Genomic DNA, 15,286 nt, shown 5'->3' on the forward strand with positions numbered 1-15,286 from the left:
CATAGCCCCTGTGTTGACTGTTGCCTGTCTGACCATTCTTGCTAATAAACTTGTGTTTGGCTCCGCACTTTGTTGTCAAAAATGATGGTTTCAGACAATCGATTTGTGTTGGGTAACATGAAGAAATTAAGTTAAAGTGTTTATAAATTTAAGTGTATTGAACAATTAAGTTGTCCCAAAAAAAAAAAAAAACTTAAGAATTCTGTTGTTCCAGCTTATTTTACGTATATAGTTTGAAAAAGCTACAAACATAATTTTTTGAGTATAGTATATAGCTTTCAAAATTAAGCATTGAAACGGACTATAGCTGCTGATTTCTTTTGTTAGTTTATTTTATGGTATAGTTGTAATTGTATTCTATGTTATGTGTGCCGCTGTGATGTGTGACATCAATCAGTCAACCAATCAATCTTAAACTGCACTTTAATCTGACCGAACATTTCATGCGAACACTTGGATTTGCCACATGAGAAGTAGTGGGAAAGAAAATCTGTAAAAACATTTTTGTGGTTTTCCGAGTAAAGCTTGTGGTTTGTGTTGTTTGCTTTGCCTGAGGAAGTTGTTTGTAACCTCAAAGCCACATTCCAACCATCATCATCTCATCATCAAAACTGTCAGCACCGCGCCACTAATTAGGCTGTTGAATGTAAAATAATTCCTCAATAGACCTTAGTCAAATAGACACCATAATTAATTTGATGAAAATTAAGCTGTGAGGAGCTGTCATGCCTTATGATGCTAGATCATGCTTTAGTTTTGACTGTGGGTTTTGGTGTTTTTATTCATTTATTTTCTTTTTGGCTTAGTCCCTTTATTAATCAGGGGTCGCCACAGTGGAATGAACCGCTAACTTATCCAGCATATGTTTTATGCAATGGATGCCTTTTCAGCTGCAACCCATGACTGGGAAACACCCATACCGTTACAGAGTTTACTGTAGCTATTTTTTTCAGTGGTAAAGGATGGACTTTAGTTTTTTTTTTTTTTCTCAAATTGTCCCCTATATTGGAACTTTTTCTTAATACTTTTTGCAAAACACTGTTGGCTGCTCCAGGAACTATTGAAACTAAAACCAGACTAATTATTCAGCACTTCTCTAAGACCAATTAGTTGAGCAGTTGTTTTTGAAAATATGCAGTTTTCATATTTAATATTCAGTCCTTTGGCACATACTTGTAAAGGGTGAATTTACAGTTAAAGTCTGAATTATTAGCCTCCCCCTGTATTTATTTGTCCCTAAAAAGGCTCATTCTGAAAATGTTCCCCTATATACATTTCTACAGAGCGCCAAATATGTCCCAGGAGGTACGTTTTTTTAAGCAAATCCACTAAAGGCCACTATGTACGCTTCTTGAGATCTCAAATTTCTCTCGAGAGTGCCATTTACGCCTGCTCATCTCGTGTAAATCCACCAGAGGCCGCTATCAACAGACTAACTGACTGACTGTTTGACTTACTGACAGATTCCCCACACCCAACCCCTTCCCCAAACCCAGCCAATAATGTTTTAAAAAGCATCCATTGACCAGCATCCATCCCTGTCCCTAAACCCAACTGACAGTGTTTTCAAAAGCAGTGCAGAAAAAGAAAAGCTTATGCTCAGCCTGATTTGTACCACGTTTTCAGATTTAACCACATTCTCCCACCGTTAATTACTTGTTTATTTTATCTTTTGGCTTTTGTTTTAGTTTTACCTGCTTTCTGGAACTGTTCTTTGTCAGAATCTAACCCTGTCGTCAAGGTCAACTGCTCTCTGTGTCTCAAGTCTGCTGACGTACGCGGCAAGCCACTAGACAAACTGGTAATATCGGGAAAGCCATTCATACTGAGGTAAACGGTCAGCTGGTAAGCGGAAAAAGAAACCGCGTTATACCATCCCATAGCATTCAGGCTACATAATTTGTGATCTCCAGAAATGTATATAGGGTACTTTTTTAGAATGAGACTATGTTGGTTAATAATATAGTTGAGAGTACATTTTTATCAGCATTATGTGCACACATCTCGTAATGTTTGAAAAAAATTGTATATTGTTAATTATAGTGCCTTAAGATTTCTCACTGGTTCAAGTGCATGCACACATCACTGTAATTTATATAAAATGACAGAATGGACGTCATTACAGTTAAGGACATAACCACATATCTTTTTTTTTTTTTAAAGCTTTAGTTGGTAGTTTACCACAGTATATATCTCATTTGTTGGAGTACTGTTAAAAATATTTACAATACCAGATCAACAGATAAACTCTTACTTAAGATGTCATGTTTTCACAAAGAGTTAAGTCGATCTGAAATAAAATAATAAATTGACCTTAAAATTATTTGCATGGTTTCCGCTACATTCATTCTTCCATGGCACGGCGCCACGCCAAAATTGATTCTGCCACGGCTACATTACAGATTTTCATTCAAAACATTCAGTCCTGCTTTTTTTTCAATATTGGGTGATAATCGCACCTAAACGTATTAAAAGGTAAGTGAATTATTACAGCACAGACTTTTCTGTAGCTGTAGTAGAGCTTTGGTTTATCTGTTTCACACTTTAAGGTTACGTGCTGACTGACTGACTGGCTGACTGACTGACAGGTGTGTGATGCGTGCGGCCAGCAAACAGGACATACTGTATAGCCGTTACACTTTACTTCAGGATGCATTAATACCGCTCTGTCGGTCTATTAGAGACATTCATAATTATTCCTAGCAAATCTAATAAATGTTGGAGACATACTCGTTACATAAACGCACTAAATCGCACTTCAGCAGTGTTTAGTTGAGACAGCACAAGAAGATGCACTTGAGCAGCCTACGGTATATTTGAGGGGGCGTGCAAGAAGTTTTGTGCACGAGCAGAGAAAATCGGCACACAAACAAAGAGATTCGCATGCTCGTAGACTATTACATAAATGCGATCTCGACTAGTAATACTGCGCACATGATATTTGTCATTGAAATAACTCCATAGGTATTTAGTAGATCTGTGTAATAAAGGCCTGCTGCCACAGTTGGAAAAAATTATAGTGGAAACACTGGTTTGTGAAAAATAAAAACTGTTTTGTTTCTTGCTGAAATAAAACAAATAAGACTTTCTCCAGAATAAAAAATATTATAGGAAATACTGTGAAAAATGTCTTGCTCTAAATATATATATATATATATATATATATATATATATATATATATATATATATATATATATATATATATATATATAAAAAAATTAAAAAAAAAATCACAGGAGGGCTAATAATTTTGACTTCAGCTGTATATCATGCTCAGCCACTGTTCTGTCATTGAAAGTATCAGTAAAGATCCAACCAATCAACTGCCACATGCGTTTCACTTTTGATTAGAAATCATCGTCTTTAAGTCTTTCGATCTGGTCTCGCTGTTTGGTCCCTTTAGAGCCCGTCAAACAATCACTTGGCTGATCAGAGTAAATTAGTTTTCTGTAGCAGAGGGAAGAGGCTAAGGGCCATGAACATTAGCAGAAAAGAGTGTTTCGAGGGATCAAACTTAATTATCGCGCCGCTTTCATGCCAGAGCCACCAACAATGTAGATTAAGTCATTAATAAACACTTCTCCCAATAAGACTTTGGGAATGTTCTCTTTGTCTCTTTTCATCTGTATAAAGGCGTAGCTGTGAAAGGGCAGCGACTGTGAACAACAGCAGCAGAATGATTTTAAAGTAATTATACGGCAAGCCAATACATTTTCAAAAGCCTGCAATTCTTTTTTGTTTGCATTGATTTGATTTGTTTCCTCACAACAAGGGCAAAGCAGAATTTGTCTCTCACATCACTGATGCAGACTCAAAACCTTATTTGCATTTGACCTACAGAAACTTTCTTCAGGCTGCTTTTATCCAAGAGCATCGTACTAAATGACAAACCATATGTCTGGTGCTATAAAATGAGGTATCAAAAGAAAACCTGGACAAGAAGAATATTAGAATATCTCATCAGACTTGTCATATTCCAGGTTTAGCTATTATCAGACATGAACTGTCCTTTCTATTAAATATATTTATTCTAAAAACAATATTGCAAGGTGTCCGGTGATAAACATAAGCTCTGGTAAAAAACAAAAAAAAAAAAAGGTAAAATAAGTGTTAGCATCTCTTTCTTACAAACATTCGAAGTTACGAAGACTGTAAAGATCTCATAAATGTGGATGGTCTATTGGATTTATGTGCTCCATAAAAGAAACATTGACCTAATCATTATTTTTCATATTTGTTTAGGACAGGGGTGTCCAAACTCGGTCCTGGAGGGCCGGTGTTCTGCAGATTTTAGCTCCAACTTGCCTCAACACACCTGTATAGAAGTTTCTAGAAAGCTTAATAAGAACTTGATTAGCTAGCCCATGTGTCTGAACTGAACTTTGCAGGACACTGGCCCACCAGGACCGAGTTCTGGCACCCCTGGTTTAGGCCATAACTTGCATAAAATGAGACATTTATTCATTGATTCAAATTAATTCAATTCAAATCAATTCTATTCTAATCTATTCTATTCTATTCTATTCTATTCTATTCTATTCTATTCTATTCTATTCTATTCTATTCAATGTATTTTTATTTCTACAGTGCTTTGTACAATGTATAATAGAAAGTGATTTAATACAAAGTAAAGATCTTACATGAAATATAAATAAGTGACAATTAGGTAATATATTATACATATTAATGATTTAAATTATATAAATGATATATTATACACTCACCGGGCACTTTATTAGGTACACCTTACTAGTACCAGGATGGACGCCCTTTTGCCATTAGACCTTAATCCTTCGTGGCATAGATTTGGGGCATTGAACAGGGCACTAGAAATATTCCTCAGAGATTTTGGTTCATATTGACATAATTGCATCACACAGTTGCTGCAGATTTGTCAGCTGTACATCCAGGATTCAAATCTCCCATTCCACCACATCCCAAAAATGCTCTATTGGATTGAGCTCTGGTGACTGTGGTGCCCATTTGAGTACAGTGAACTCACTGTCTTGTTGAAGAAACCAGTCTGAGTAGATTCACACTTTAGGACATGATGCATTATCCTGCTAGAATTAGCCATCAGAAGAAAATATCCCCCACCCCATCACACCACAACCGCCAGCCTGAACCCTTGATAAGCAGGATGGATCCATGCTTTCTTCTTGTTTATGCTAAATTCTGACCCTACCATCCGAATGTCACAGCAGAAATTGAGCCTCATCAGATAAAATATTTTTTCATTCTTCTATTGTCCAATTTTATTGTCCAATTTTGGTGAGTCTGTGCGAATTGTAGCCTCATTTTCCTGTCTTAGCTGATAGGAGTGGCTCTTGGTGTGGTCTTCTGCTGCTGTAGCTTATCCACATCAAGGTTGTGCGTTCAGAGATGCTCTTCTGCATACCTCGGTTGTAACGAGGGATACTTTCTATCAGCTCAAACCAAGACAAAGACATCTGCGCCCACAGAACTGCAGCTCACCAGATAATTGCTGTTTTTTGGACTATTCTCTGTAAACCCTAGAGATGGTTGTGCATGAAAATCCCAGTAGATCCAGTTTCTGAAATACTCAGATCAGTTCGTCTAGCACCAACAACCATGCCACAATCAAAGTCACTAAAACCCCCTTTCTTTCCCATTCTGATACTCAGTTTGAACTGCAGCAGATCGTCTTGACCATGTCTACATGCCTAAATGCATTGAGTTGCTGCCATGTGATTGGCTGATTAGAAATTTGCGTTAACAGGCAGTTGGACAGATGTACCTAGTAAAGTGGCTGGTGAGTGTATATTATTAAAGCATTAACATGTCAAACATCGTGTTTTTAAAATAGTTGACCTTAAAATTATCTGGATTTAGCTAAATCAGAAGCTTGGTTTATATTATTGCATTAAGAAAAATCAGCATAACAATAACTTTTAAATTTTTTTTTTTAAAGATACATCTTTTTTTCAAGTATTATACAAACAAAACTACTCATTCAGTATTTCATAAATGTTCAATAATATAACAGACAAGGTCTCCATCTGATGAACTATTTCAGTCAGATTTGAAGGAGCTGACCAGTGCATTAGAAAGTGAATAAAAACCTCTTGACTGCAGCTCATAAGAAGGCCCGTCACACCTCCATAATGTTTCATATGAGAGTACATCTTTAATAAAATGCCAAAGCTGCTGCTGCTCTATTGTGTTCAAAGGTGAATGTGCTCCGAATGTGGCAGGAATCAAAGGGAAATTACGGATTAAGGACTTTCGTCTCCGGCCTGCCCTTGGAGCCCGGTGTGATTGTTCCTCCCTGCTGGGTTTTAAATAGAGCTGGAAATGTCTGCTTTCGCTCCATTTCTCACATCTCACCTACACGTCATTTAGTATGCAACACCCTCAGCCTCCGCCGCGTACGTTTGTGTGTGTTTTTGTGTATGCGAAACAGAGCGAAGTGGAATCAAAGTGCTGACTAATCACATGCGAGCAGTCAAATATGTTTGCCCTCACTAAAAATCGTTCATTCGAGACGCTACCTTTCCCTTTGAACCCTTCAAGCTTCCTTTATCTCTCCCTCCTTCATCCAGACCCACACTCAGTCTTTCACCTTCATGCATGCAGCGGACAGAGCGTTTCTATGTGCCTCTCTGGCAAATTGAGCCTGACTGTTGTCCCCACCCTGCATTTGGAGTGGAAGTTGATGGAAAGCTTTGATAGAATACACGGCCGCTGTCAAACGCCGCTCCTCTTACAGCTTCAGTCACCCGTGAGGAGGAATTTTTTTTCCAATGACAGATCAAGGGTATATTTCTACCGAGGTGGGTAACGAGAGCTCTTACTAAAGTGAAAGGGGCCATTGATAAATCTCAACCTGGGTCTGCTGTCACCCAACACCTTCAGCCTAATGAGAAAGCAGGTATTATGCCTGATATCCTGAAATCTAAAGGCCTAAATGTATGTGTACAAACAAGTTGTCTATATACTTGGAATAGTTTGTGATGCTTTAGTTAGTTGACTTGAATTTGTTGAACAATTGAATAGTTAAAAATTATATTATACTCTATATATAACGGGTAAAATAAGTATTGAACACATCATGATTTTTTCCTGGTAAATATATTTCTAAAAATGCTGTTGACATGAAATTGTAGCAAATTTTTGGTAAAAACTCAAACAAACGAAACAAAACAAAATAATTCAGAAAAACTTGTTATGTGTAATAACAATGGAATGACACAAGGAGAAAGTACTAAAATACTGAAATGTATTTCATATTTTGTATAAAAGGGTATTTTGGTGATGACCGCTTCAAGACACTTCTTGTATGGAGAATAAAGTATAAAAGTCTTTAGGATTCTGTGGGTTTTGTATATTAACTCTGATCTTTAGTTTTTATTTTCTATGGGATTCAAGTCATGTGATTGGCTGGGTCATTTTAGCAGCTTTATTTTCACAGTTGTGAAAACAGTAGTGAGTTTTGGCTGGGCTTTGGCTCATTGTCTTGCTGAAATGACCACCCTTGTTTCATCTTCATTCTCCTGGTAATGTAGGTGTTGGTACTGAAGTAGCTAATATTTCAACATAGGTTCATTCTGAACACGTAGCCCTATATACGTTTCCGGAGATCGTGAATTATGTAGCCAGAAGTTTGCATGGCTGCATTTTATTTTTAAAACAAATGCTTACAGCTGACCGCTAACCTATAAATGGACGGCTTTCCCAATGTTTTCAGTTTGTTAAATAGCTCGCCATGCACATTAATGGACTTGAGATGCAAAAAAGAGTTGACCATGACAACAGGGTTACAGTCCGGTTCCAGAAAGCAGGTAAGACAAAAACAAACAAAAACAGAATCCAAAAAATGAGCCAGAATGTGGTAAAATCTGAAAATGTGGTAAAAATCAGACGAGGGCTTTTCTTTTTCTGTATTGCTTTTTAAAATTGTGGGCTTAGAAGAGTCGGGGGAAAGGTCAATCTGTGCTTTTGGTATGATTGGTTGGGTTTAGGGAAAGAGGAGTGTGGGTCAGTCGATTGGTCAGTCATTCAGTCAGTCAAACAGTCAGTTGACAACGGCCTCTGGTGGATTCACACGAGAACAACAAGAACAAATGGTACTCGTGAGAGAAATCTGAGATCTCAAAAAGCGTACACAGCGGCCTCTGGTGGATTAGCAAAAACAAAAACTGCATAAAAACGAAGCTCCTGGGGCATATTTTGCTCTCTTCAGAAATGTAAATAGAGGCACGTTTTCAGAATAAGCATGGGTTGCAATATTTATTTACAATGACAAGGGGCAGAGAGTTGCTGAATAACTACTGAGAGATTCAGCTGCTGTCTTGGCTTTCCATGCCCTTTTACACCTTCCCTTTATGTGTTCAACACTTTACCTTGTGGAATTAAATTTTTTTACACAACAGTTCATGTCTAAACTAGTTAGTTTTGTTTATGTATAGAATGCTTTGGCACTGACAACTGGTAAAAAAGTCAACAGCATCTATCTATTCTGTTATTCTTCTAAAGAATAATATTTAATTTTAATTACATGCATTGCTTTGCTGTAAAAAGTTTTGTAATATACTAATAAGTCCTGCCAACTGTGATATACTAATGCATCCAATTACAAATCATTAAAAATAATTAAATGTAAACAACACCAATACATTACTGAAACATAACATAATTGATGTAATCATACAAGCATCTACAAATGCGTAAGTGCACTTGTGACCCTGGTAGGGGGTCGTTTTTATTCTAACACCTTATCCAGATTTCAGGAAACAATATTTTTACTTGTCATATGCATATTGTTGTGTTTAGCACTTCTGAGTTTATCCACTTCAGTGCATCTCTGCAACAGCCATACACATTTATACTGGTGTTTTGCATCCTGTTGTCTCACCATGAGCATTGTGTCTTTAAGAAAGCGTGTCAAGTTAAAAATAGTCAAACCCTTCAAAACCCCTGCAATCTGTTCCATTCTGTTGCTGTCTACTGTTTTTCAACCCAAGAGTGCACCTTATGCTCCAATTATACATTGACGCATATGCATATCTACACAGGATCATCTGGGTAACTAAAACAAGAATAAATATTCAAACATTCTGTAAATGTAAGACAATTATGACAAGCTTAAAATGGCTTTTAATGGCATTTGGCCATTAAAATGGCATTTAATCTATAAAAAGTATTTATTTATTTATTTATTTATTTTATAAATATTTCTTAAATTAAGTACAGGAGCTTATTACTTGCTTACTAGTGCTTATTTTTTAGTTACTAGTACAGTTTAAAAACATACTAATACTTATTAATTAGTTATTTATTAGATACAAGCACTCACTCAGATATTTATTCTACATATTTTTGTACTTCTTAATTACATATTTGTACCTATTATATAGATACTAACTATTCTGTTGTTATTAGTAACAGATTTTGAATATTTGGCAATGTGTTTTATGGGGACCTGTCATTGACATATCAGCTATTCATTTTTGACTAGTACTGTACGTATTTCATTAGTAGGAATAACAATAGATACTAGTATTAAAGATTAAATATTTAAACAGCGAGCTGAACTATGTATGATGACTACCTTGATATGAATTGTGAAAGCTGTTTGAGAACAAATTAAAACATGGGACTCACAACTCAGTTTTGTAGCTGGAGCATCTCGCTAGAGGGATCTTGAGCACTTTGTCATTCAGGCCCACAAAAAGAGTCCGGTCGCCATGGAGAATCTGAAGGCTCAGGATTGGCTGCTGCAATCCAGGAGGGAAGAGCTGCATCTCCTCCAAGTAGCAACCTTGCAGGCTCTTATTTGTGGTTGCCAGCGCCTTCAGAATAGTCCCATACTCTGTTAAGTCAAAACAGAAGGCAAAGCATAATTAATCATGATTGCATAAATAATAGCATTTATTTAAGGATTTGGTGGTAAAAACAAATTGCAGGCATATGATTTACATGTGTTTCTTTGTTTTGTTTTTACAAAAAGGAAAACACAAAACAGAAGTAATAAAAGAGCCCCTATTATGGGTTTTTGAAATAACCATCAATGCAGTGTGTAACACAACTCTATGTGAAGTGAAATATCCAGCTAAGGCTTAAATCTGAAAGCGCAATGCTTTAAAACTATTGATTCATCTATAAAAGAGTCAACAGAGTGGTTCAAATGAACCGTTGGGGTAACGAATCTTTAGTCGTGTCGGCGTGATGGTGATGCAGAACTCAAGCCCAGCCCATTTGTTGCGTGTGCAGACCCGAGACAGTTTAAACCCCGCCCACAAACACTGTAGAAAGCAAAAGACACTGTGCTCTGAAGTGTGAGGGAGAAAGTTAGTGTTATTTTCCCTACCCAAAGATGAAATTGTGAAGAGTTAATGATTGAGGTTTATTTTTGCAAAAATACCTCAGCATTATAGCCCCAGCCTTGTGCAATCTACATGCTTATAACGAGTGATTCATCGGTCATTTGTTAAAGGAAGGATCAGAAAAGACTATTGATGTATGGGACTTTGTCAGAGCTTGACAGAAACTTTACAGTACACAGTTCATGGATCAGTTCCTTCCTCCATTTCACAAGTGAAAGTACACAAGCTTGCAAATTATGTATTTAATTTTGTTTTGTTTCTTGTAACCATTCCACGCGGCTTGTACTGTATCTGGGTAACTCTTTAAATTGTTATATTGCGTCAAAAACCACATTCAAAATGTGCCGTGTAACGATTTGTTCATGGATTTAAATGTGGTTGTGCTCACACATACACTCTGCACTGACTACTTAAGAATTGTTGATAAGTGGTGGTGGGCAATTCTCACTGTCTCGTGCTGAACGCTGTCAACCAAACGCAACAATAACAATCAGCATAGATTAGCATCACGCTAAGGAGGGCTTTGGGAACAAATGAATCGCTGAATGGATCATATGGGAGTCGCTGGGATAATTAGGTAAAATAATGCATGTTATATGAGAATGAAAGTGTTTTTTGACCATGCATGCATATCAGACTGTTATCGGAGACCCCTTAACCAAAACATGACTATTTTAATGCATCATAAAGACTCTTTAAGTTTAAATGAATAGTTCGCCCAAAAATGAAACGTTTTGTCATCATTTACTCAGCCTTCAATTGTTCAAAATTGTTGAAAAAAATTTGAGTTTTCAAAAGAACACAAAAGAAGATCAGTTCAGAGATTTAACTTGTTTATGTCAAGAGTTCAACAATCACATGGAAATGACACTGTGAAAGTAAACATTCACGCAAACTATTTAATTAAGGTGTAAATAGATATAAGAATTAGTTTTAATTGTATTGTTCAAAGTATCTGTTTCATGCTGCGTTTTAGTTAAGCAAATATCATATAGATTGAAATGGGGAAAACATCACTAAATCATTTTATGAATGTTGAAAATATGCATTGTGTGTTATTTTAAGTTTGTTCTTCCAAAGTAAATTGGCAAGATTGGTCTGCATGAGAATACATTATTGGAATTGATAAAGAATCAATAGATAGGTTTCCATCCAAAAATGCGAATTAACTTAATGCGCAAATCTGGAATATCACATAAAAAAACATGCGAAAAAGCAGAGTTTCCATGCAACAAGTCAAAGCCATCAAAATGGTGACTTATGAATTAATTGTTGGCAAATATCAACGGTAAAAATCTTTGATCTTTTCTTATCGAATAAAAAGTTTATCCTTATAAGCTGAGCATCTTGGCATTTCCATCAACCATTTTCAATATGCGCATCAAAATAGGTAGATGGAAACGTATCTACTGACTTCCAAAGTATTTTGTTTTCCCACAAAGGAAGTCGATAGGTCCTAGCAACTAGCATTCTTCAAAATAACTTCTTTTGTGTTCAACAGAAGAAAGAAACTCATAAAGGTTTAAAACCACATGAGGTAGAGTAAATGATGAGGTCATTTTCAATTCTGGGTGAACTAACCCTTTAACTTTAGACTTCTGAAGGCCTACCTGTGCCTATGTACATGACATGATGCAATGAGTCCTGCCCCTGTACAATGTCAACAACCAACTTAGAGAAGCGGACGTCATCCTGCCAGACCAGTGGATCCACAGAAACTGGCTGAACCACATCGTTCATGAGGAAGAGCCGCTGGGCGTCCTGCAGACTGCGTTCGGTAAGTCTTTCATTAGGCCCTTCTTCATCTATGGTCCCACACTGGTGAGAGTCATAAGGGTCAGACTCATTAATTAGTGAAGAGGTCAAGCAGGACAGTGAATATATATCCACAAATAAAAAAGTAACTTCTCACCATGTCATTTTATATAAGAAAGTAGACAGTAACTGTGAATTACGATGCATGCAGGTACACCCAGCTGGTATTGAGCAATTACTCTCACAGTGCCAGGCTGATAGAATTTATCTATCGGCTGTTTGTTCCAGACACACACACAGAGAACAAAATGTAAAAGCGATACAAGGGGAATGATGCACCTGGAAGTTGGGGATGGGGTTGGGGGTGGGCAGCCACGTGGAGCGAGGGTTCTCCTGGGAGCGGAAGGGCCCGTTGAAAGCCTGTGTGATTGCGCTGAGGTTGTACGCGCAAACTGCAGAGGCAGCAATGCTGTTCCTGCATCACAAGAAAGGAAGAAAATAAACTATTAGCACACAAAAAACATAAAATGCTGTAATGTACAGTGCATCACATATACATATCGGTGGCCCTTTATATCATTTAAATACAATGGAGATCAAAATTTGTGAATAATCCACTATTTATTACATTTAAAGGTCACTCAAGTTATCCTAACAACAGTAAAAGAGGCCTTTTTAAACAGCTTAATTCATAAATTATACATTCTGAAGCACAGTATAAACCCTTCGATGAAATATTTGAAAAAGAAGACTGAGCAAAAGTATGCCAGTAAGTTCTTCTTACTGGCAGCTTAACTGTCCAGTTTTTACTGCCTTTGCAACATGGTCATTCAAAAGTGGCCAAAGGGACAACTCTTTCAGCCACACCAACACACCATCAAAATAAAATGTGACCTCTTTCATTTTTAGAATACTTTATCTTTGCAAATTCACAACTTCTCTAAAAAGATGGCCATTTATAAAGGAAAAAAGTAACACTTTATTTTTATCGTCAATTTGAGTATTAGTAGACTGTCTGCTTAATATCTGCTGATACTGCTCCTTCAACTGACATTTAACTGACTATAAGAAATTTTGCAACATGTCAACTTACACTAACCCTAACCCCAACCCTAATAGTCTACTTATAATCTAATGAGAATTAGTTGCATGTAGATGCAATGTAACTTAAATTCAAGAAACGGACCATCAAAATAAAGAGTGACCAAGAAAAAATACATAAGATGATAACAAGGAAAATCTCAAATTCAGTCAGAATTGCTTGCATGTTCAACGCTGAACATGGTATAAACATTTGTCTCAGCACATAGTTGCCCCTATCATAAACCCAGCACAATAAGGCACAAGACGTGTTTGGCGCATATTGTTGTTATTTTCGGACAAGTGCAAACCTAATTTTCACGTTTTGCACTATGTTGTTTAAATAGCAAATCCATTTGTGTCACTTTGTGGACTCAGGGGTGTGCCAGTCTATAAAGGAGGTGTGTTGGCATGTTGCTATTTTGAGGAACTGAATCAGACTGTACCAATGACCATCTAAAACCTGGCCTAAAGTCCAGTGCAGAGCGCGTTAGTTGTGCACCTTAAACGCGTTAATAAACACAGGATGTACAGCAATACTCAAATATATTTAAAAATTTTACAAAATTTAATTATTAAAATGTTACAAAATTATTATTTTTTACACAAATAAAAAAAACCACTGCCTCCATACCTTCTTCAACGTGCTGTTTTTGTTTGTTTGATTGTTTATTCATGACAATTTTTATTTTTATGATGTTATTATTATTAACAGTATTATTTATTATATGCATATTTATATTTATTTTAATATAAACAAGCTTAGATTTATCCACCTTTTGGGTTTTGGAGAGATGTGCATCACCATATGGGTCACATAGGACGTGTGTTTAGAAACAACTCATTTTTTTGACCACACTTCATTATAACTGTTCATTTATTCATTTGCTGGAAATTGAAATTGAATTTAGACATAGTTTTGAAACAAATCTTTGCACTTAACAAACGAAATTAAACATGTAAACTAATAGACGCCTTCAGTGGAGTGTATACAACACTGCTTCCTTTTCCATGAAAGTAAAGGAGTAAATAGTAAAAATAAAGTAAAGAGAAAGTAAAGAGTTTTTCCACTAGTGAAGCATTCAGTTTTTCCACTTAAAGTTTGCCATGTAAAAACCATTGCGTGATGCTACTCCTCTTAAAGGGGATGTGAGGTGAGCCTCTCATTGGTTTAATACATGTTATGTTCAAAACACACCCATAACTCATTAAGAGAATAAGCACAACCCTGCTAGACTATATATGCAAGAGTGCAAAGAGTATTTTTTCATCTTTAAAATAGCAAAAGTGGATTCGGGCATGCCCTTAATACTTATGTGCCATGCACGTTAGACTTTGCGCCTAGATCAATAAAATAAAGCCCAGTATCTCAATGTTAAAGAGAAATTGGACTGACCAAGTGAAAGGTGGAGGAGGAAGTTTTCATAGGTTTTCTCTATTTTACAGCTACAGTACATGACAGTGTGAATGTAAATCTTAATCAGAAGCCCTCCGCAACATACAATTCCTTCCCTGCATCCATCACCCAATCAGTAAGCAATTTTCATGCAGTGAATGTTTCATTCTAATTTTATTGTAATTTTTGTGTCTACACACAGAGTTGATAGGCCACTATACTTCACATATATTACCAACACTCTATTGTAAAATGATCTTTTAAGGGCTCCTGATGCAGTTATATCATCTACATCTACAAACACAGAAGCAAGTTCATAATCGTTTCAGCCAGGCAGATCTTGGCAGTTTCTTCTGGCATGAAATATTCTCAAAAGCATTGTGACTTAATTAACTCCATCGATTTGAATGACAGGTGGCCCAGAGACCCGAGTAAGCTGTCAGGAGCAGAGATGAGCTCCGCAGTCGATGGATTGTGTGGTTATTCCTGTTACCAGACTCACTGAATTTTGTAGAGATGACAGTGCAGTTTCAGGAGCTGTTCAAATGACAAAGAAAGGACAGAGTTTTGTCTTGTTATACTGTGAAATGTCCCCTGAGCATTCAGTATGTCCACAGGAAGAGATTGAAGGGGTTCCAGGGGCCCCTACTGACCAGCAAGGAGGTGTGTGTGTGTGTGTGTGTGTGTGTACATATTTTGAGTTTTACA

The 15,286-nt window shown here is 36.7% G+C and overlaps 1 protein-coding gene across 3 annotated transcripts in view; it reads right to left on the bottom strand.

Annotated features, from left to right (window-relative positions):
* The window catches only part of sema5ba (sema domain, seven thrombospondin repeats (type 1 and type 1-like), transmembrane domain (TM) and short cytoplasmic domain, (semaphorin) 5Ba), a 273,644-nt gene that overhangs the window by 60,972 nt on the left and 197,386 nt on the right, over positions 1–15,286 (bottom strand). For all 3 annotated transcript variants that reach the window (XM_005167866.6, XM_679287.8, XM_073912922.1), the window contains exons 10-12: positions 12,442–12,577; positions 11,958–12,165; positions 9,626–9,833 (exon numbers count right to left, since the gene is read on the bottom strand). In XM_005167866.6, coding sequence (XP_005167923.1) covers positions 9,626–9,833; positions 11,958–12,165; positions 12,442–12,577 — 552 coding nt within the window. The remainder of the gene's footprint in view (positions 1–9,625; positions 9,834–11,957; positions 12,166–12,441; positions 12,578–15,286) is intronic.

This window comes from Danio rerio, chromosome 9, assembly GCF_049306965.1.
Source record: "Danio rerio strain Tuebingen ecotype United States chromosome 9, GRCz12tu, whole genome shotgun sequence".
NCBI lineage: Eukaryota > Metazoa > Chordata > Actinopteri > Cypriniformes > Danionidae > Danio > Danio rerio.